The following is a 23,005-nucleotide window of genomic DNA, read 5'->3' as shown; positions in this document are numbered from 1 at the left end:
TTTTTCCCCTTTTGCAAAATAATCTGTGTTGTTTTATTATTTCCTTCTATTGCAGATTAGTTAAACAGCTCACAGGGTAGTTTTGTGTACTGGGAGGGGAAACTTAACCAGTTTGAGCAGGTCCCATGTGGAACATAAAATCTTTATTGGTTGAAAACACTAGTATTTTATTCAATTATTGATATTCTGTGCATTATCTCCTGATTTTGTGTTGATAGGACATTTTTAAAAAAGATTTTGCTTTTCTTTTGACATTCAGTCTTCGTGAGCTTTGGCATGAGTTTTGTTTTGTTTGTGACCCGTGCTTTTCTTTGTGGCCACCCAGCTCTGTTCTGTAGGAATCAATTTGCCTTTTGGGTTTGGAAAGAGTTGACGACCAACAGAACACATCAGACATGTCATTAGATGATTGCTTTCTTCATACTCTTGTTGGGAAGATCCTGGGCTTTGTGCATGACTTGTTCTGAGGTGGCTAACAAGGCTGGGCTAGATGTGGTGGGTAGCTCATTTGCAAGGAATATGCTCCTTCCCTGGAATGATTTGAGATTCTCAGTGCTATCCAAATGATCCTTCTTCATTCTAATTAGTCACAAGCCACGGATTCCTGTGGAGATGCTTCTTTTTTTTTAAAGAGGTCTTGAGAATATCTAATGTGAGAAGTGGAGGCATTGATGAGCTTTCTTTATGATTGCAGCAGGCTGAGGGATGATCTTCAGAGGTGTATAAAATCAGGAGGGGAATTGATAGGGTGAATGTACAGAGTCTTTTACCCAGGATAGGGGAATCTAAAAACAGAGAAAATAGGTTTATGGTAAAAGGGGCAAGATTTGATATGAACCTGTGGGGCAGCTTTTTCACTGAGAGGGTGGTGGATATATGAAATGAGCTACCAAAGAAGATAGTTCAGGCAGATACTAGAACAGATTTAAAAGACACCTGGACAGGATGGAAAAACTCCAGCTGGACAGTCAAGCTGGAAAAGGTGCAGAGAAGATTTATGGGTATAAGGGCCATACTCTGGGAAATGGGAGGGGCTTAAATGGAGTGTCTTGATCAGCATGGACAAGCTGGGCTGAAGGGCCTGTTTTCATACTGCATGACTTTATGACTAATATTCTTGAATCAGCTTCTTTGTTTTCTCAGTACCCTGCAGCCATGATGGAGCTTAGAATAGAGTAACTGTTTCAGGAGATTGGCGATTTCAAGCATGCAATCAATTTGTTTCCTTACTGTGACATAATTGTTCACAGCCATATCTTTAAATGCAGTTAAGCACAATGTTCCATTCCCATCGTAAGTATGCCCTCTGCAACTAAGCGGATGTGGACTTCCAAATCATGTAATTTGTCTGAGGACCATCAATCTTTGCGAGATTCTTTAGACTTCTAAGATGGGACACAAATGCACACACGCACACATGCATGCACACACATAAACATACACATGCACACTGTTTGGGTGAATGGCACCAACTAGTAAAGGGCATAACATATTTAGATGATACCATATTGTGGCCTCAATGAGTCTGCATTTTGATTTAGAAGCAGCAGTGGCATTTTGTAATGTGCTAGCCATGCAGATATCCTCCCTTAATATTACACAGCTGCATTTGGATTATCCGGCAGGATGATCCCCCTGCCAGTGCTGTATAAAGGGATCATAAACACTTGCGTCTCAGCTGATGATTGGGAGCAGTTATCAGGGTTCCTACAGATGTTTGATGACTTCTGTATTTCATAATGTCAGTGTGGGAGGAAACCGAAGATCTCGGAGAAAACCCATACTGTCACGGGGAGAACGTACAAACTCCGTACAGACAGCACCGGTAGTTGGGATCGAACCCGGATCTCCGGCGGTGCAAGCACTGTAAAGCAGCAACTCTACCGCTGCGCCACCGTGGCCACCCGAATTGAGTGGGAAGAGTTGAGCAAACCAAGGAGTTGCAGTGTGAGTGACCTCCTTGGAAAGCACAAAGGGGTGGGGACAGGAAAATACGACTGCTGGTGGGATCATATTGAAGTGGCAGAAAATGTGTTAAATGTGGAGGCTGATGGGGTGAAAGGTGAGGACCAGAGAAACTCTATCCTTGTTCAGTCTGGTGGGAGGGGGAGCGAAAGCAAAACTGCGGGACACAGAGGAGACACAGGCTCCATCCACAACAATGGGGGGGAAACCATGTTTACAGAAGAAAGAACATCTTGCATATCCTAGAATTAAAAACCTCATCTTGGGACCACATGCGATGGAGACAAATGCCATGGCGTTCTTTTAAGAGGCAGGGTGGGATGAATAGTCAAGGTAACTGTGGGGAGTCAGTTGGTTTGTAATGGATGTTTGTACCTAGTCTGTCTCCTGTGATGGAGGCAGTGAGGTGGCAAATTGGAAGAGAGGTGCCAAAGAGAGTCCAATTGCATTTGAGTGCAGGGTGGAGGTTAGTAGTAAATTCTTCACAAACTGTACTCCAGGATCTTCATGTTTCCCCACTCCCCCATATTTCCACAACATCAGAACACTTATTCCTCACACAATCTCTGACAGTTGTCATCCCTTTGTGATCTCTAAGTAATTGTTTGATTCCACTAGCTCCATCCCCGTCCCTGCAATCTCAGATTTGTGCCACCATTTCTGATCTCTGACTATATGCGTCTTTGATCTCGGCTCTCTCCTCCAGCTGCCCAGCTCCGCCCACCTACCAGTATTGTGCAGACTCTGGCACCATGATGAAAAACAATCTGTTGGTTGGAAGAACTGAGCGTTGGAATGTAAAAGTTTGGCTCATCAGTGAATTTCTGTCTATCTGTCTCTCCCACATTTTCAGCTGTCAGAAATTAGGATGTTTATAAGTTTTAACTATGTGATAACTCAATCAGAGCCTATTGTGAAAATGGGATCGTTAGCACTGTTATTTAGATGTGTGAGCATCTAATGTGTGAGCTCACCGTGTGAGCACGGTGTTGCCAGCCACATTGGGATTGAAGGGAATGCCAACTGAAAGAATGCAGTGAGGGCAGGGCATGAGGTCTGGCAGCAGCCCAACCATCTGGGAGTTCAGCCTTCCAACTACAGCTCTCCTTTAACCTTGCAAGGGTAAACAGACTTTCAGCAGCGGGAAGTCTAAAGAGATGGAGTGGAGAAGGAGTAGGCAGTGTCTGTGTCTAATAGTGTATTTGGCTCAATGTAAAACTGTGGAATGCATTCACTGGAGTAGACTGTTAGATCCAAGGTCATTAAACTTCTGCAACATTACTCCCACAGAGTCTTCAAAGACACCACATCCTACTTGAAATTCTCTGATGAACAATGTGTTTAGAGGGTCAGGTTTTACAAAGTTGTCATTTTTGAGATATGTGACATTCCCCAAGATTTTCATCTTTCTCTCAAGCCTGAACTGCTCGCTCCATGAAAGTCAAGATCACGTTGACCATCAACTTCCTCATCGCAAGGTCATTGTAAGTGGCCAGAGCAGATCTCTCCGTTTCCCCAGGGAAGCCATCCAGATATTTTCACCTGCTTTGATTTTACTGAGGAATAATGAGAAAGGCTTTCATTCCCTCAATATGTGGATCAGGATCATGAGAAGAATTGAAGAAACACATAAGACTACCTCATTGTCAGAGAAACCAAATTACCAGTCATTTTCAGGCACTGGCACTGCATTGGTTCCTGGGGTCAAGAACTTCCCTCAACTTCCTTGACTCCTCACATCAGTGGACTTTCCACCAAAGCAGCTGAGCAGAGAGCCTGGCTAGTACCACGGTAATAGAGGAAAAGACCATAGATTTACTCAGGGTGAGATCTTCTTGCCTGCATCGTGTCATCCTGCAGTTTATGCCAACCACAAATGGAGGTATCCTTTGCACATTCTAGCAAACAGTAGAAAACAGTAATAGAATCATAGATTTATACAGCATGAAATCTGGACCTTTGGCACACTCATGTGAACCAACACTTATATCTGAGCTGGTCCTATTTGCCTACATTTGGCCTGTATCCCTGTAAAACTTTTCTATCCGTGTATCTGTCCAAATATCTTTTAAACCTTAAAATTATACCTACCTGTACAACTTGCTCTGGCAGCTCATGCCCCTTTTAAATCTTTCCCCTCTCACCTTATATTCATGTTCTCAAGTTTTGAGTCAAGAGTCAAGAGTGTTTTATTGTCATATGTCCCAATGAAAATCTTAGTTGCTGCAGCACGACAGAATATGTAAATATAGTGCACTGTAAATAATAATAATAATAATAATAATAATAATAATAATAATAATAATAATAATAATAATAATAATAATAATAATAATAATAATAATAATAATAATAATAATAATAATAATAATAATAATAATAATAACAACAGCAGCAATAATAATAATAGTCTATTGTAGTTCAGAGCTTATTTGAGATTGTAGTGTTTAATAGCTTGATGGCTGCAGAGAAAAAGCTGTTCCTCAACCTGGACGTTACAATTTTCAGGCTCCTGTACCTTCTTCCTGATGGCAGTGCTGAAAAGAGTGTGTGGCCAGGATGATGTGGGTCTTTGATGATGCTGGCTGCCTTTTTGAGGCAGCGACTCCGATAAATCCCGTCGATGGTGGGGAGGTCAGAGCTGGTGATGGACTGGGCAGTGTTCACATCTTTTTGCAGTCTTTTCCGCCCCTGAATGTTCAAGTTGCCGAACCATGACTGTGGCTGTTCACCTTTTCTATGTTCCTCATGATTTTATATATCACCATAAGGTCACCATTCAACCTCCAATGCTCCTGGGGTAAAAAATCCCAGACATTCCAGCCTCTCCTTATTCTTCCAGTCCAAGTAACATCCTCGTGAATCTTACTGCACCACTTCCAACTTAATGACATGATCTCTAAACTAAACATCCTTCCTGTTATTGGGTGGCCGGAACTGTGCACAATACGCAAAGTATGATCTCCCCATAGACTTGTACAGTCGCAACGTAACACTCCAACTCCTGCAGTCATTGCCCTGACCGCTGAAGGCAAGCATGCCTAACGCCTTCTTAGCCACACTGTCTACCTGTCACTTTCATGGAACTATGCACTATATCCCAAGTCTCTCTGTTCTCCAAGCCTCTAGCATTTACTGTGTATGACCAGCCTTGGTTGAACTGACTAAAATGCAACGCTTTGCACTTGCCCAAGTTATATTCCAGCTGCCATTCCTTGGCCCACTTCCCCAGTTGACCTGGACTCTGTTGTGATTTTGAATAACATTCCTCACTGTCCACAACACCACCAAATTCCAAATTGCAATTTCCTGTTTAATGCCTTCCAAAATTTCCTTGCCACAATTTAGGAATTTAATTAGTGAATCAGTCCTATCTTTTGCCATAACTATTTTACAACTTATTGAATTATGCTCACTGGTCCCAAAGTGCTCCCTCACTGACAATTCAGTCACGTGCCCAGCCTCATTTCCCAATGGGATATCCAATGATCTCCACCTGTCCAGAAGGGCTATCTATGCTTTGTTTGAGAACCTTTCCTGGCCTCATTTCATAAATCCCAACCCATCCAAGCCCTTTGCACAATGGCAGTCACAGTCAACACGAGGGAATTTGAAATCACATATCATTACAATCTTATTATTCATGCAGCATCTGCAATCTCCCCACGTATTTGTTTTCCAAGGGTGGAGATGTCAAATACTGGAATACATAGCATTAAGGCAGAGGGGGGGGGGGGGGGGGGGAGGGTTTAAAGGAGATGCACAAGGCAAGTTGTTTTACACTAAGAATGGAACACACTGCCGGGGTGGTGGTGGAAGCAGATACGGATCATGCCATTTAAGAAGCTTTTAGATGGGCACATGAGTATACAAGGATAGGATGAATATGGATCATGTGCAGGCAAAAGGGATTAGTTTAATTTGCCATCATGTCGACACTTTCACATACGACAGCATGTTATAGCAAATGTACTGAACTGGACCTCATGACAAATTCTGGTCTATGGTGGTAATAGGTGCTCACATATTTTACAGCTTGAATGGGGTTGTTCTCTCAGGTGGAGAAGAGGGATTGGCAGTTTACTGGTACTGCTAGTCCATAACAACTACAATATTAAGATCTGTGGGCCAACTCCTGAAAACAGTCAATAAATTGCTTTCAGGAAACTGACACATTAAAAAATTCCACTCCTATCCCACCTCAAATGCTTGGGGTAATTCCAGATTACATAAATGCAAAGTGTCCCTTGTATAGATCAGCCCTGAAGTTTTAAGTTAAGGAAATGCATGATATTACTTCTTTGCTCAGCATTGCAATGCAGAGGCTCTGTTCTGTACCAACATTGAAATGAATTTCTGTGAACATAAGAGATGGGAGATCCTGCCTTTCCAATTATCGTAGATTTATTCTGATTTTCTTAGAGGACACTTGAAGCTTTAGTTCCCTCGCGATGTTAGAAGCTGTGTAGTATGCTTAATAGAAGAAGGAGCCCCAGTTACACATCCTGCATTTGATAGCCACTTTTATGGTTGGCACATTTCAACTTCTGTGTGGCATACCTGTATGATTGTTATCAATCCCTTATTATACAATGCCCTCCATAATGTTTGGGATAAAGACCCATCATTTATTTATTTGCCTCTGTACTCCACAATTTGAGATTTGTAATAGAAAAAATCACATTGTGGTTAAAGTGCACATTGTCAGTTTTTATTAAAGGCCATTTTTGTACATTCTGGTTTCACCATGTTGAAATTACAGCTGTGTTTATACATAGTCCCCCCATTTCAGGGCACCATAATGTTTGGGACACATGGCTTCACAGGCGTTTGTCATTGCTCAGGTGTGTTTAATTGCCTCCTTAATGCAGGTATAAGAGAGCTCTTAGCACCTAGTCTTTCCTCCAGTCTTTCCATCACCTTTGGAAACTTTTATTGCTGTTTATCAACACGAGGATCAAAGTTGTGCCAATGAAAGTCAAAGAAGCCATTATGAGACTGAGAAACAAGAATAAAATTGTTAGAGACATCAGCCAAACCTTAGGCTTACCAAAATTAACTGTTTGGAACATCATTAAGAAGAAAGAGAGCACTGGTGAGCTTACTAATTGCAAAGGGACTGGCAGGCCAAGGAAGACCTCCACAACTGATGACAGAAGAATTTTCTTTATAACAAACAAAATCCCCAAACACCTGTCCGACAGATCAGAAACACTCTTCAGGAGTCGTGTGGATTTATCAATGACCACTGTCCGCAGAAGACTTCACGAACAGAAATACAGAGGCTACACTGCAAGATGCAAGCCACTGGTTAGCTGCAAAAATAAGATGGCTGAGTTACAGTTTGCAAAGAAGTACTTAAAAGAGCAACCACAGTTCTGGAAAAAAAGGTCTTGTGGACAGATGAGACAAAGATTAACATATCAGAGTGATGGCAAGAGCAAAGTATGGAGGAGAGAAGGAACTGCCCAAGATCCAAAGCATACCACCTCATCTGTGAAACACAGTGGTGGGGGTGTTATGGCCTGGGCATGTATGGCTGCTGAAGGTACTGGCTCACTTACCTTCATTGATGATACAACTGCTGATGGTAGCATAATGAATTCTGAAGTGTATAGACACATCCTATCTGCTCAAGTTCAAACAAATGCCTCAAAACTCATTGGCCGGCTGTTAGACAATAGACAATAGGTGCAGGAGTAGGCCATTCGGCCCTTCGAGCCAGCACCGCCATTCAATGTGATCATGGCTGATCATTCTCAATCAGTACCCCGTTCCTGCCCTCTCCCCATACCCCCTCGTTGTTCATTCTACAGCAAGACAATATCATATCATATCATATCATATATATACAGCCGGAAACAGGCCTTTTCGGCCCACCAAGTCCGTGCCGCCCAGCGATCCCCGTACATTAACACTATCCTACACCCACTAGGGACAATTTTTACATTTTACCCAGCCAATTAACCTACATACCTGTACGTCTTTGGAGTGTGGGAGGAAACCGAAGATCTCGGAGAAAACCCACGCAGGTCACGGGGAGAACGTACAAACTCCTTACAGTGCAGCACCCGTAGTCAGGATCGAACCTGAGTCTCCGGCGCTGCATTCGCTGTAAAGCAGCAACTCTACCGCTGCGCTACCGTGCCGCCCAATGATCCCAAACATACTGCTAAAGCAACAAAAGGAGTTTTTCAAAGCTAAAAAATGATCAATTCTTGAGTGGCCAAGACAATCACCTGATCTGAACCCAATTGAGCATGCCTTTTATATGCTGAAGAGAAAACTGAAGGGCACTAGCCCCCAAAACAACCATAAGCTAATGATGGCTGCAATACAGGCCTGGCAGAGCATCACCAGAGAAGACACCCAGCAACTGGTGATGTCCATGAATCGCAGACTTCAAGCAGTCATTGCATGCAAAGGATATGCAACAAAATACTAAACAAGACATACTTTCAATAAATGACATTGCTGTGTCCCAAACATTATGGTGCCCTGAAATGGGGGGACTATGTATAAACACTGCTGTAATTTCTACATGGTGAATCCAAAATGTATAAAAATCGGCCTTTATTAAAATCTGGCAATGTGCACTTTAACCACATGTGATTTTTTCTATTACAAATCTCAAATCGTGAAGGACAGAGGCAAATAAATAAATGATGGGTCTTTGTCCCAAACATTATGGAGGGCACTGTAGGTTTTTTTGAGAGGTTTTGATAAAACCTAACTCCTCCTCAGATTAGTGTAGGTTGGAGCACTCCCTGTCTATACTAACCATCACCATCCAGCTGATAAAGGTATTCGTTAATGAGCAGCCAGAGCTCAAGGTTGTTATAGATCCTGAAAGTGAGACTGTCTTAAACACATTGTTTTCTAACATACATGTTTCACTTCAGGATTTTCTTTTTATCAACATGCAATCGTTCCTTTTTCTGTGCACAGTTTCACGTCTTGTGAGAATTTATAAAAAGAATACTGCTTTCACTGAAAAGGAACAGATCTAGATGTTGCTTCTAAATATGCAGCTTGATTTTTTTCAAAGTGTTAGGGTGTATATTTATAAAGAAATTTTAAAGATCTCAGTAGCTGAATCAAGTTCGATAAATTTGAATTTGAAAGTTGAAGAATCGTTCTGTGATTCCAAGAACTGTCAATGAGAGAAAAAAACATTAACTCTGCATAAATAAAATGCAGGAGCTAATGCTTTTGCTTGTGTCTTACTTTTATTTTCATGATGTGGAAAATGAAGTGAAATAATTACAGAAACTTCAGATGATATGGCTACTTTGGTTTAGAAGATGGCTGTGCTTATCTTCTACTGGTGAAAAAAATAGGTTGTTTTAATCTTGAGAAAACATTCTTCCACCCATGTCAGTTACAGCTGTATATTTAATCTCTAACTGCCTGATCTATGTGCTCAATTCTCCACAGTACTTTTACCGCCATCCATCTGCTTTCCCATTTCTTCACATCAAGTTTTGATGATTGGCTCACATGTAAAACACTTGCTGTTATCCTATTCGATCCCCGATGTATGGGCCTCCATCTCATTTTTCTAACGCAGTAGGACTTTTTTGCTTTCTTCTGCCAAGATCACACAACTATATGAAAGTCATCTAGTAAGCAACGCAGCTATTTATTTATACTAGCACTCATCAATTTAAACTATTCTATCCACTCCCCATCAGTCTCATCTCCAACAAATATCCATAAATAAATATTCATCACAACAATTTAGTTTTCCTTACTGCTCCCTCTCTTTAGTTGCCCTTACCCATGAGGTTAGATGATTCCGTCCTCCCACCTTCTCTGGCCCTGATGCAGCAGTTTCTCCACTATTGCCTTTATGTCCTCTATTGAGGATGTTTTTCAGGGATAAGGATGCCCAGCAATTGCCAATATCACCAGGCAACAATTTGTGATGGTTATTTTGCAGGAGAATTCCCTTGATATACTCAAAAAAAGAACTTGCTTTGGGATCGCATAACGATTTTTATATCATAAATCAGTATGAAAAATTGTGTTCCGACCCAAAACATTGCCTGTCCATTCCCTCTATGGATCCTGCCTGATCCATTGAGATTCTCCAACACTTTGCGTTTTGCTCAAGATTCCAGCATCTGTAGTTCCCTATGTCTCCATCTCATAATGATGGATGCTTTTGGCATAAGAAAACCTTAAAGCATATACATTTGATGCTACACTCATCTCAGGAACCACTGTCCTAAAAGCCAAGAACCTATGAAAAATGTCCAGACAAAACAGTGGTTTTGCCCCGTGTTTCCAACACCGCATCTCACCTGGACCTATCTAATGATCAATGTACTCATTGGTTCAGATTTTACAAAGTTGTCATTTGAGAGATACCTGATATCCTTAAGGAGCATTTTACAATGAAAATAGATAGCTTTCTTTTCAGGAAAGAAAATAACTTTCCATATGATATTATTACACATGCCAAAACTCTTAGAATTATGCCATATCCCAGTTATGAGGACATGGTGCATCGACCAGTCTCACTCCGGCCAGTCCCTCTCTCATCAAGCAAGAGGTACAGACGTTTGAAAACACACACTTCCAGATTCAAGGACAGTTTCTTCCCAGCTGTTATCAGACGACTGAATCGTCATGTCACCAGCTAGAGTGCAGGCGTGACCTCCCATCTAGTACACGTTTAATTTATTGTCACCTCTCCCGAGGTACAGTGAAAAATTTCTGTTGTGTGCTAACCAGTCAGCGGAAAGACAGTACATGATTACAATCGAGCCGTCCACAGTGTACAGATACACAATAAAGGGAATAACGTTTAGTACAAGATAAAGTTCAGTAAAGTCTGATTAAAGATAGTCCAAGGGTGTCCAATGAGGTCTCCAATTGCACTGTGAACGGCTTGATTGTATATCATGTATAGTCTTTTCGCTAACTAAATAGCACACAACAGAAAGCTTTTCACTGTACCTCGGAACACGTGACAATAAGCTAAACTAAACTGAATATTTATGATGGAAGATGGTATCTCCATATAGTGTGCAAAGCAATTATTGTTAATCAAAAACAGCAGCAAGTGGGAATATTTTGTTAAGATGTTAGAAATGACGGAATATCTTGAACTGAATTCCTCACGGATTCACCTTTTCAAGATTGTATAAGCAGCCTTCTCTGCTTGTTGGGATGTTCCCCCAGTAAATGGACATCCAGAGATCAATGTCACAGGCAGCAAATTCTGAAGTGCTTTTTTTTGGATGTTATTCTTATAATATGTGCAATAAAGACGAATGAGAGACTTCATAAAGCACAGCTTTGATTTAGAATTTCAAAGATGACTAGCCTTATGAGTCAATTCTAGCTGCAAGCTGGGTTATAAGGTATTTTTGTGTGCCGACGTTATGTTGCCATGGTGCTGAAGTCAGTGCTAAAGAATAGCCAATCGCTATATCAGAATTCAGAATAGTATGAAACTATCCATTGTCTATTATCATGCCAACATGTATGGATGCCCATTTTGAATTCTGTTTATGATCTAGAGAGAAATAGCAGACTTATTTCCAAACACATCTGTTATAAATATTGTTCAATGTTAATTGGAACCATACACCGCTGGTTTTAACTTTTAAGTAGTCCCCATAATTTAGCACATTAGAAAAAAAACTGTTAATCTAAACAATGTGTGTTTAAATTCTTTATGCTGAAATCACTAATGCTGTGTGAAATGCAAGCTTTTTAAGGGGAGCATAGACTTCAGCACGTTGACAATTCTCATGTCAGAAAAATGCTAGTCAGCAGGATTTTCTTTTGAAAATTTGTGGCATTATCTCCCAGAGAGATCGGTTAGCTCTGGAATTTCCAAAGTTAGTTCAATCCAGTATTTGTACTGCCAACATTTGTGTGTGTGTGTGTGTGTGTGTGTTTGTGTGTGCGTGTGTCTATTTTTAAATTATCCATGCAATTCCTGAAGCACAGAAATTTATGATGAACTTCAATGCTTAAGTTCAGTATAATTCAGTACCGGAGTGAGGTTAGTTATACATCGTCATCATTGTGATTGATTTATTCATTGCCAAATTTAATTTGGAGATTTTTGTTGGCCAACGGGCCTCGTTACATTTGACCCGACAAAGGTTGTCCCTCTGTGCATGTGCAATCGTACGCTAACATGCCTGTAATTGAGACTGATGACAGCCATAATCACACTCGAACATATAGAAGATCTGGTGATATGTTGGATAAATGCAAGCCTGATGTCTCCATGGAATTTCTGTTAATTCCAATTTCAGAAAAGCTTAAATTATAGGTTATTATGACACAACTGGCTCAGCACAAGGATTGGCCAATTATGACATAATTTTTAATGAGCAGAATCCTCTACCATAACACCATCATATTAGGATCAGTAACTGGCTAATTATCGCACATCGCTAGATTAGTGAAAAATCAAATAAATTGAAAATTGGCAACAAATCTATTTTCATCATACTGCTTTGTGCCTTGTTAATGGTTAAGCTTGAGGGAGTCAGAGGGTGAGGTGCAGATAAAAAAAAAGCATATTGTTTGATCTTGGTTGGTCCAGATAAACATCTTATCCATTTTGACCCTGCACTACCCTCATCCTACCTGGACACGTAAGGTGGAGAATGTGGCATGTGCAATACTGTTGAACAATATGAGGAGCTGGTTAGACTTAACTGATGCAAATTTCATTGCCTCTTACCAACTCAAACTTGAAAATTGCTTGCTCTTGCTGCATGCAGAGATGGAGTACTTCATTATCTGAAGAACAGCAAATGTAATTAAAACTCTACTATCCTCAGATAAGATCCCTATTTCTGTATTTATGATGGATGCAACTATTTCCATGACACTGCTGCATTGACTTCAAGTCAAGTCAAGTCAAGTCAAGTTTATTTATCACATACGCATACACGATGTGCAGTGAAATGAAAGTAGCAATGCCTGCGGATTGTGCAAAAAAAGAATTACAGTTACAGCATATAAATTAAAGTTAATACAGAGAAGACAAAATTTAGTCCCTGGAGTTATAATAGTTAACAGTCCTGATGGCCTGTGGGAAGAAACTGCATCTCATCCTCTCCGTTTTCACAGCGTGACAGCAGAGGCGCTTGCCTGACCATAGCAGCTGGAACAGTCCGTTGCTGGGGTGGCAGGGGTCCCTCATAATCTTGCTTGCTCTCGATCTACACCTCCTGATGTATAGGTCCTGCAGGGGGGCGAGTGTAGTTCCCATGGTGCGTTCTGCCGAACGCACTACTCTCTGTAGGGCCATCCTGTCCTGGGCAGAGCTGTTCCCAAACAAGACTGTGATGTTGCCAGACAGGATGCTCTCTACAGCCCCAGAGTAGAAGCATTGAAGGATCCTCAGAGACACTCTGAATTTCCTCAGCTGTTTAAGGTGGTAAAGGCGCTGCTTTGCCTTACACACCAGTGCGGCAATGTGTGTTGTCCATGTCAGATCCTCTTTGATGTGGACTCCCAAGTATTTAAAACTGCTCACCCTATCCACAGTAGACCCATTTATTTCCAGTGGCGTGTACGTCCTTGGATGTTGAACCCTTCTAAAGTCCACAATCAGCTCCTTAGTTTTTTTGACATTCAAGAGGAGGCTATTGTCCTGACACCAGAGTGCCAGATCAGCCACCTCCTCCCGGTAGGCCTTCTCATCGTTGTCGGAGATCCGGCCCACCACCACAGTGTATTCAGCAAACTTAATGATGGACTCCTATGGCCAAGGCCTCCAACAACCGCAGCCACCTTACTTATGATTTGAGTGACTAGAACATTTTCTCCTCCAATGATTTCAGTTTTATGAAAGCCATAGATAGAGTGGATGTGGAAAGGATGTTTCCACTGGTGGGAGAGTCTAGGACCAGTGGTCATAGCCTCAGAATTAAAGGGCGCTCTTTTAGAAAGGAGGTAAGGAGGAACTACTTAAGTCAGAGGGTAGTTAATTTGTGGAAAGTCATTGCCACAGAGGGCTGTGGAGGCCGTCAGTGGATATTTCTAAGGCAGAGATAGACAAATTCTTGATTGGAATGGGTGTCAAGGAGTATGGGGAGAAGGCAGGAAAATAGGATTAGGAGGCAGAGATCAGCCATGATTGAATGGCGGAGTAGACTCGATGGGCCGAAAGGCGTAATTCTACTCCTATAACTTGTGAATTTATGAACTTTACTCGTGCTTATTGATATCATTCCTGATTACATACTGCCTGGATGGAAGGAGCAGGCATTCTCACCTCATCTCTAGAATGCCTTGTTTGATCCCAAGTGCCCAGGTTTATTGTATTTCAATGTAATGGTCTGGTACATCTGAGGGACCCGTTAGGTCTTTGCAGAGGATAATTTAACATCATTCACACACACATACTTCTAAGAGATACATATGAGCTAGATGAAGTAATGCAGGGGATTTGTGAGCCAGATCTTGCCGCAAAGCATTTTGTCTCTTATTTAATTAAGAGAATTTAAATTCCCTAGCATCTGTAGTTAACATTGTACATTTATATGTCTATTGGTTTCACCAGCAGAGGCAATAAGCACTGTAGAAAAAAAATAGCCTTTATAATATAAACCTGCATAAAACTTTAATTGGACCTCAACGGAACTATTATGCCATTTCATGGTGCCTCAGTCGAGGAAGATTTAACAAACAAATGTAGGAGATTTACTGGAAAGGTACATGGAGAGACAAGAGAATCGGGTTTTCTAACCTGCAGGGATTTTAAGTAGAGATTTAGTGTTATTGTTACAAAGCATGAATGATTTGATAAGTGAAAACCATTTCCTGTGCTAAAGGAGTAGGTAACTATAGGATACAGTTTAAAGGCATTAACAGAAGTAGCAAAAGTGGCAAGGAGAAGTAATAGTTTATGCAGCAGATTGCTGTGATCAGGAATATCTTGCCTGAATGGGTATGGAAGCACTTTCAATGTATTTCATTGGTGACCTGGACAAAAGGTTCAAATAAAACATTCGTAAAAGCACGATGAGAAAAATATTTGAATGGGCAACTTTGTGAAGGAGGTATGCCTTTCGTTGGGGAGCCTTAGCAAGCGGCTGGCAATATGACATCTTGGGACAAATGGTCTCCTTGTGCGCTTAATTTTCCATGATTAGAGGCAATAATTTGAGGACAATTCCACAAAAAAAATTACAATTTGTTTCCAATATTGTTTCAAAGAAATCTAAATTGGATACATTTTGGCCTAAATTGGATAAATCCAGGATCCGACAAGGTAATAAGCAAGTAATTATGCTTGATCTAAAAAAGCTGAGGAAATTAACCCTTAAACCTGAATGGTGATCTCAGCACAATCTACCAAGTCCTGATGGCCTTTCATAATCTGCTCTTTCATATCCTACCTAAACTGCAGTATTCCTCAGCGAAGTTTTTGGAGCAGAATTATGGAGGTGTATTTGAATACAACTTTCTGAAATATTTCTGCCCCTCGTGCTCCACAAGATCATTTTAAATATATTTATCTTCCTCTCACTGGCAACCAAAGAGGCCAGGCATCTTATCATGGACTATTCCATAGCTCACGTTCTTGGAGAGCAGTCATGCAGTTAAAAATTGGACCTATAAATTTTGCAGCAGCTTTGTGCCTGTGTTGTTTGTATACATGCTATCCTGCTATGCAGTTAGAATGAATTGTACCTATTTTCACCTATTCTACTATTGAGTCTGAAGAAGGGTCCCTACCCGAAACGTTACCTATCCTTGTTCTCCAGATATGCTGCCTGACCGCTGAGTTTCTCTAGCACTTTGGGTCTGTTTTTGTAGTTTCTGGATATTGCAATTTAGTGTTCAGGTGAATAAGTACCAAGAATGTTTACATCAATACATCTGCTTGCTAAAAATTGGTTTCAATGAGAAGTGCCTGTCTAATTATAGTGCAGGTATAACTATGGCCCATTGTGATGTAATGCTTCTCTATACTACAAGCAGTAAATTTACATCTCTTGACATTAGCAACCTTCCAAGAGTGTCTGTGACCCTCCTTCAATGGAACAGAATTTCCCAGCCCCTCCTAACAGAAACTCAGACAAAAATTATAATGTGTTGTTTAACAAAGAAGTGCCTCCCTCTCCCTATACTCATTCTGTTGACCATTGCTTATATTTTAATTAAATTTCACACCACATGCTTCCAGCAGCAGTTAATATAAACCTCTCTCGATCATGCTGTGCATGTGAAAAAACCTTAAGAGTAATGGCAAATAGTGTTGATCTATTGGAGCTGCAGCTAATTTGCAGGGTGTTATTCTCAACTTTGGATACTACTGCAGAACTGAGTACAATGTGTAAGGACCAAGCCCACAAGTACTGTGGGACTTTGGAAGAACTGCTCCTTCTTATACTACTTTGCAAAGAGGTTAGATGCTGACAGTTAGTGTCCCTGAATCTTCAGTAATCCTCGGTCAGTATCACCTCCACTAACTCAGAAGCCTTGCTAGGTTGCATTTGGCCTTTGGTGGTGAGTTGACATACTGCCTGAACACTTGGGCACAAGAGGGGCAGTGGTCAAGTATGTAAACATATTGTTAAGAACCTGCAAACAAATTGCAGTTAACCCTGGCACTGAGAAGCTGACTGGAACAGATATTATTGTGCATCTACACTCTCCCATTCTACTCGTCATTGGGCTCAATATTGTCTGGGGGAAACTTGCATTCCATCCATTCTACCTCAATGTTGTGGAATATCCCAGTGTAACCATAAAGATCACAATGAACATGTATGGCAGAATCAGATTAGCCTGAAATAATCTATAACGGTGAATAATCTGATAACCATCTAAGACTCAACATGAGTAATTGTCAATTAAAATAATAAGTGTCAATCAAAAAGGTAAGTGGGAGCTGCCTGTAAACTGAAAGAAAATTCATCTCCAAGAAATAAAAAGCATAACAGCAGACATTGGTAACTATACAATGGTAGATATTGGATCTTTTCCTTGGTAATATTTGCCTGAAACCAAACCTGTCAGCATCGGGAGTCTTTGTTCAGACATCAATAAACTTGAATCCAAGGGCAAACAGAATGAAGTCTGCTAGGCATTCACAACGCTGTGAACAGCTCGTGTTTGGAATGGAATTGTAGCTTTGAACAAGATAGTGGTTATTCCCACAACTGAAACTGCAAATGCACTATTGGCCCAGTGCCCAGCATATCTGGGCTCAGTATGTTTAAGGCCATCACCAGATCCACTGAAAAAATTGTCCATTTCGTTGGGTATATATACTCTTGTAATAACCCATAAACTAAATCAAGGACAGACCAGCTCACTTTGTGAAGTTTTGGAGGAAGTGTGAGCTGTGTTGAGCGTGTGCGTATAGTAAGTTAACTTCAAAACATCGGTCTAGTTTTTTTCCAGTTTCCAGGAGCGTTTGAATATATTTTAAGATTTATTTATTGCCAGATTGTTTTTTATTTCGCCTGCTGTTAAGAGGCTGTGGTATCTGTAGCCACAAGTGCTATTATAATGTAAATATATTAGTAATTATGTGAAGATAAATACGCTTAGCATCAATTATTAAATAAAGGTTTTCAGAGGGAAGGGGGAATGGGGGGGAGGGGGAGGGGGGAGGAGAGGGTGCTGCACCAATGCAGGAGAGGTTTGGGCCCAACGGGTCCACTTGGTCTAGTCTTCTGTATATTTTGGGCGTCTGCTCTCACCCGCTCTCCCACCAGCCTGCCTGACTAATCTACCCTCACAACTGTTCCACTTCCCACACCACTCGTCCATGCAGTCATGGCAAATTCATCACCTTCCTTTCTCACAATCCAGGGTCCTATCCATTTTGTTTTCCAGGCAACTCCTTTCCACTTCTTCCAGTTTAATGTATATAAATTGTTGCTCACCATGTGGTCTCCTCTACACTGAATGAACTAAATACAGATTGGGCAAATGTTTTGCAGAACTCTTCTGTTCAGTTTTGTAAGGGAAACTCTGAGCTATCCTGTCAGTTTTATTTCTGCCCCATTCCCACTCGGTCAGCTCAACCTTCACCCTTCTACATAGCTGGAATGATGCCGAGCATAAACTCGGAGAATAACACCTTATCTTCCACCTGGGGTGTGGAAGCCCTCTAGACTTAATGTTGAACTTTGATTTTTACCCTATTAAAGGTATTCTTTCTGTTCTCTGCACCTGTCCTCTCTGGAATATAAAACACTTGTTTTCTCACTTTTTCAGTTTTAAAGTAAGATCCTTGATCCTTTTCCGCTCCAGGTGACAAAATTATATTTGTAGAGCAGTGCTAGAAAGGTCTTTGAGGTGGCATTTGTGTGTCTTTTTTTCTGCACTTGTTTTGTGCTGACATTTTCATTAATGAAATAAAAAAAATAATACTCAGATATTATCATGAATGATTCTTCATTCAATGTTTAATATTTCATATGCAAACATCTTCTATTAAAATTCCTGAAGTTTTGTGGATAGTTGTGGTGCAGCATATTTTATGTAGAGTATGCTAAGAAGAACTAAAATAACTGGCAGTGTGGCAGGATATATTATTAAATGAAAGCAAAACAAATCATTACTAAACAGAAATATATTATTATAATATCAGTAGGTAAAATAAGATACTTATTGAATCAATGCGGATAAAAATTATAGATTTCAATAATCTACAGGGAAATATTTTGAATGATGTTTCTTTTGTTATATACAAATCTATTCTAAAACTGAAGCAGGAGGTAATTCAATGGCTGGGAAATATTTAAAATGTAAAGCAATTTCACATTCCTTTCATCAATGTGGTCTGATGATTTGCGTACAGGCCAGATCATCTAACTTAAGATGAAGATACATTAAACAGCACATCACTACAGTTTTGTTTTAAAAGAATAATATTATTTTAAATTTAAGCTTCTCTTTTTGACTACTTTCCTCAGACTGTTACATTCCAAGTTGAATTACCATAATATATTTCAGAAGTGGATTTTTGTTTTTCTTTCCAAGGAATATGTCGGTCTGCGGTGAAAGGTGAAAATACAGTTGCAAATTTCTGACTATTGCGTCTATCTATGTATTCTTTCTCAGGTTCTCCATCTCACTCTATGTGCTCCCTTTATGCAGGGTCTCCAGAGCTCACTGGCACAGGCACCATCACGTTGATTGTAGATGACATCAATGACAATCTTCCAACATTTGCTTTCAAAACCTACCATGCCACCATCCCTGAGAATGCCTCAACAGGGACTGATGTTTTGCTTGTCAACGCCACTGATGCTGATGACGGTTTGAATGCAGTTGTCAGGTAAGGACATTGTGATGTATATTTTTTCTTGGTATACTTTTCGTTTCTCTGTCGTGGGACAGTACAGATATAACTCGAACTCGTGGATATACCTTAACCTGAAATATATTGCATTCATCTATATATATATTACTAAAACTCTCATCTTGTTTGTGGATATATTTGTTCTCGAAATGCAGCCAAAACGGTACACGATAGCGCAACAATTTTAGGCCCACCCTACTCGCCATTCTCCTGCGGTCTCAATAAATCAAGTTTAGTTATTTATTAAAAGCAATTAACTTAATAAACTTTAATAAATGCGCCCCCCCCTCCCGCCGGGAGGACCGGCGGCTGTCCCGGCGTGCCCCGCGCCTGATCTTCCTCCCGTGCTGCAGCAAGGCGGCAGAGGGTCGAAGAAGATGGCCGTGGCCGCTGTTCGCCACCGAGCTGCAGGAGAGGTTTCGGGTCCACTGCTCCCTCTGGCCACAGCACTGGCAGCACAGGGCCGAGGTGAGTGGCTCCCTCTCCTCTTACCTGTCCCCCCTCGTCTGCCCACAGCCCCGGGAGACACTCCCCGGCAGGCAACGGTCCATGGATCGTCAATTGTGGGAGGGTTGCCGCAGGAGAAGTTTGCACCCAACGGGGATTGCCGCTCCCGCAGGAGAGGTCTGCACGGAGCGTTGCTGGGCCCGCAGGAGAGATTTTAAAATCACTTTTTAAACTTTAATACATACGTAAGATGGCCGCCGATCACTTTTTCAACTTTAATACGCAAGATGGCCGCCGCATCCGTGCGTGCGCAGTTGGGGGAGGGTTGCTGCTCAGAGGGGGGCGGGTCCCGTATGGGTGACGGGAGTGGCAGCCAATGAGGGGGGGGGGGGGTGGGTGAGGAGAGCTCTCCTGCTGCTGGAGAGTTTTGGATCAGTTGGGGAAGGGTTGCCGGGCCCACAGGAGAGGTTTGCACCCAATGGGTCCACGCCCGTCTAGTCAACCTTAAAATCAGATCACATCATCAACCCTGTTCAGGTAAAAGATTTCCCCTAAGGATCCAATGAGACAGGTGATACACCCACCATCTACGTCACAAGTCTGCAACCTGCAATGTTGCACCAAGACATGATCTTGGGTGTGGTTTAATTTTGTTTACCTATCATGTAGCAAAGCATTTTTAGGAACACTCATGTAGTGTTACATTTTGATGTAAAATGTACTCTGTGCATGCCGGCTTCTGGTGTAATGTCCGTATTATGCTCTGTGACTGATTTCTCTCGACAGACCAAAAATTAACTTTCATGTTACCTAATTTTAAATGTATTCAAACATGGGCAATGATATTGTTCAGTGATGCTGTCATGTTGTCCACATCACTCAATGGATGGAATACAACATATTCTCAGTTAATCATTTACTTAATGGTGTAAATTAAGTAAGCTCATAAATTGAGAGATTCACAACAGGTAGATAAAAGTAAAGTTTAGTTGCATATTATTTTGCATAGTTTTCTGTGTGTCACTTTGATAGAGCATTCCATTTTTCCTTTAAAAAAATTAAGTTTGTTGCTAGTGAACAATAGAAAATAAGGGTATTATTCATTATGCACCATTTTCAGAATCAAAAATAAGTCACCAAATAATTGCTCATTAACAAATTATTGTGTTTTTAGTGTCTTTTTCACTATTATTTATCGAGTAGAATCTCTAAGGGGCTGGGGTCAATGACAGCATTTTGAGAAAAACTAATTGAAATATTCTTTGCCCTGCTGTGCTAATGCATTACAAAAGTAGTATTACTTATCTCCAATATTAGATTACCCCGTAATTGGCAATAGCAATGACCTGTTTTGATTATGAAACAATCCATTGTGACATAGGTGTTGTGCTGTTGGGAGTTCTGAATATCCTAGTCTTTCTGTGCAACATACTTCCAAGTCACAAAATTAATTCAGAAAATCCAAAAAATTGAATGACATACAATTCAAATACAACATTTCCTCTGCCTCCACTCATGTGCAGAACATATTGCAGTGAATTGCACAAGCATACACAAAAGTAAAATTGACAAACAGAATTGAAATTATCAGAAACTATTTTGGCCAAAGAATAGTGTGAAATCTACATCACCTTCCTTTTTCAGCACCTCTTTCATCTTGATCTTCTGAAAATTCAGGGTTGGAGCCAATGAGACTTCATTTCTGCACATTTAAGAGTAAATTGGATAGGTATATGGATAGGAGGGGATTAGAGGGTTATGGTCTGAGTGCAGGTAGATGAGACTAGGTCAGGGAGAATGGTCGGCATGGACTGGTAGGGCCGGACAGGCCTGTTTCCATGCTGTAGTTGTTATATGTTATATGTTAAGTAAAACGTAGTAAGAAATGTGCAAGTCTTTTTTTTTTGCAGTTACATAATGGATGAGTGAGTTGCATTGTTCTAATTCTAGCAGCTTTAAGATAGGCCATTAGGTTTATTGAGGAACAGTTGGCCTCACAGTTCCAACAATCTGGATTCAATCCTGACTTCCAGTCCTGTCTTTGTGGAGTTTGCCAATTGTCCCTGTGACTCTATGACTGTCTTCTGAGAGTTCTGGTTTCCACCACATCTCACATATGTGCAGGTTGGTAGGTTAAATTGCCAGTGTAAATCTGTACTAGTGTGCAGATCAGTGGTAGGAATTTGGGAAGTTGAGAGGATCGTGGGGAGAATAAATAGGTGGTTGACGATCATTGCAGATTCAGTGAGGCAAAGGGTCTGGGCATGTGCTGTGTGACTTTCCGATACTGTGACTCTTGGTATAGCATTAAGAGTGGCAGGACCACAACATTTTCTTTCTGTGTCATTAATATTTACACATGCAAAATGCATAAGACATATATATCCCACTCAGGTGCTGTGAGACAGCAGTTCTACCATACAATTAGTCTGAGGAAGGGTCCCGATACAGAATACCACTAATTAATTTTCTCCATGGATGCTGCTTGACCCTCTGAGTTACTCCATCACTTTTTTGTAAGCCAGCATCTGCAGTTTCTTGTTTCTGCTGTGAAGGCAGACTGTATGAGCGTGATGCAATATCCACAATGTACTCATGAGCAATTAGATTTAATGGAAGTGGTCTCCAAACACTTAACCCGTCCCATTGGATGACACTGCACATGCCAGAGCTCTACCATGTTACTGTGTCAATTAAAAGTTTCAAAGGTCTTTTATAATCACATGTACCAATTAAGGTACAGTGATATGCAAATTACCATACAGCCATATTAAAAAAAAGCAACAAGACACACAACTACGTAAAGGTTAACATAAACATCCACCATAGCGGATTCCCCACGTTCCTCACTGTAATGGAAGGCAATAAAGTCCAATCTTCTTCCTCTATTTTCTCCCGCGGTCGGGGCAGTCGAACCATCCGTCGGGGCGATCGAATCTCCCGCGTCGAGGCGGTTGAAGCTCCTGCGGCTTAGAGCTCCCGAAGTCGATCTCTAACCAGAGACCGCAAGCTCCACAATGTTAAAGTCTGCAGGCTCCCGCGGTTGGAGCTCCGAGGTCAATCCCTGACAAAGGGATCGCGAGCTCCGCGATGGTAAGTCCGCAGGCTCCCGCGTTGGAGCTTCCGGTCGATCTCCAGCAAAGGCCACCAACTCGATGTTAGGCCGCAGTGCGGACGGAGATACGATACAGAAAAAAAAAAGCATTTCCGTCGAAGTAAGAGATTTAAAAAAGCTTCCCCCACCCCCCCCCCCCCCCCACATAAAACAAGCTAAAGAACACTAAA

The 23,005-nt window shown here is 41.2% G+C and overlaps 1 protein-coding gene across 1 annotated transcript in view; it reads left to right on the top strand.

Moving 5' to 3' along the window:
• fat4 (FAT atypical cadherin 4) overlaps positions 1-23,005 on the top strand; it is a 326,374-nt gene that overhangs the window by 232,686 nt on the left and 70,683 nt on the right. The window contains exon 8 of the mRNA XM_078398435.1: positions 19,069-19,249. Coding sequence (XP_078254561.1) covers positions 19,069-19,249 — 181 coding nt within the window. The remainder of the gene's footprint in view (positions 1-19,068; positions 19,250-23,005) is intronic.

Source organism: Rhinoraja longicauda, chromosome 1 (assembly GCF_053455715.1).
Source record: "Rhinoraja longicauda isolate Sanriku21f chromosome 1, sRhiLon1.1, whole genome shotgun sequence".
Classification (NCBI taxonomy): domain Eukaryota; kingdom Metazoa; phylum Chordata; class Chondrichthyes; order Rajiformes; family Arhynchobatidae; genus Rhinoraja; species Rhinoraja longicauda.
Note: the sequence above shows the minus strand (reverse complement) of the source record. Positions and strands in the feature narration are given on the sequence as shown.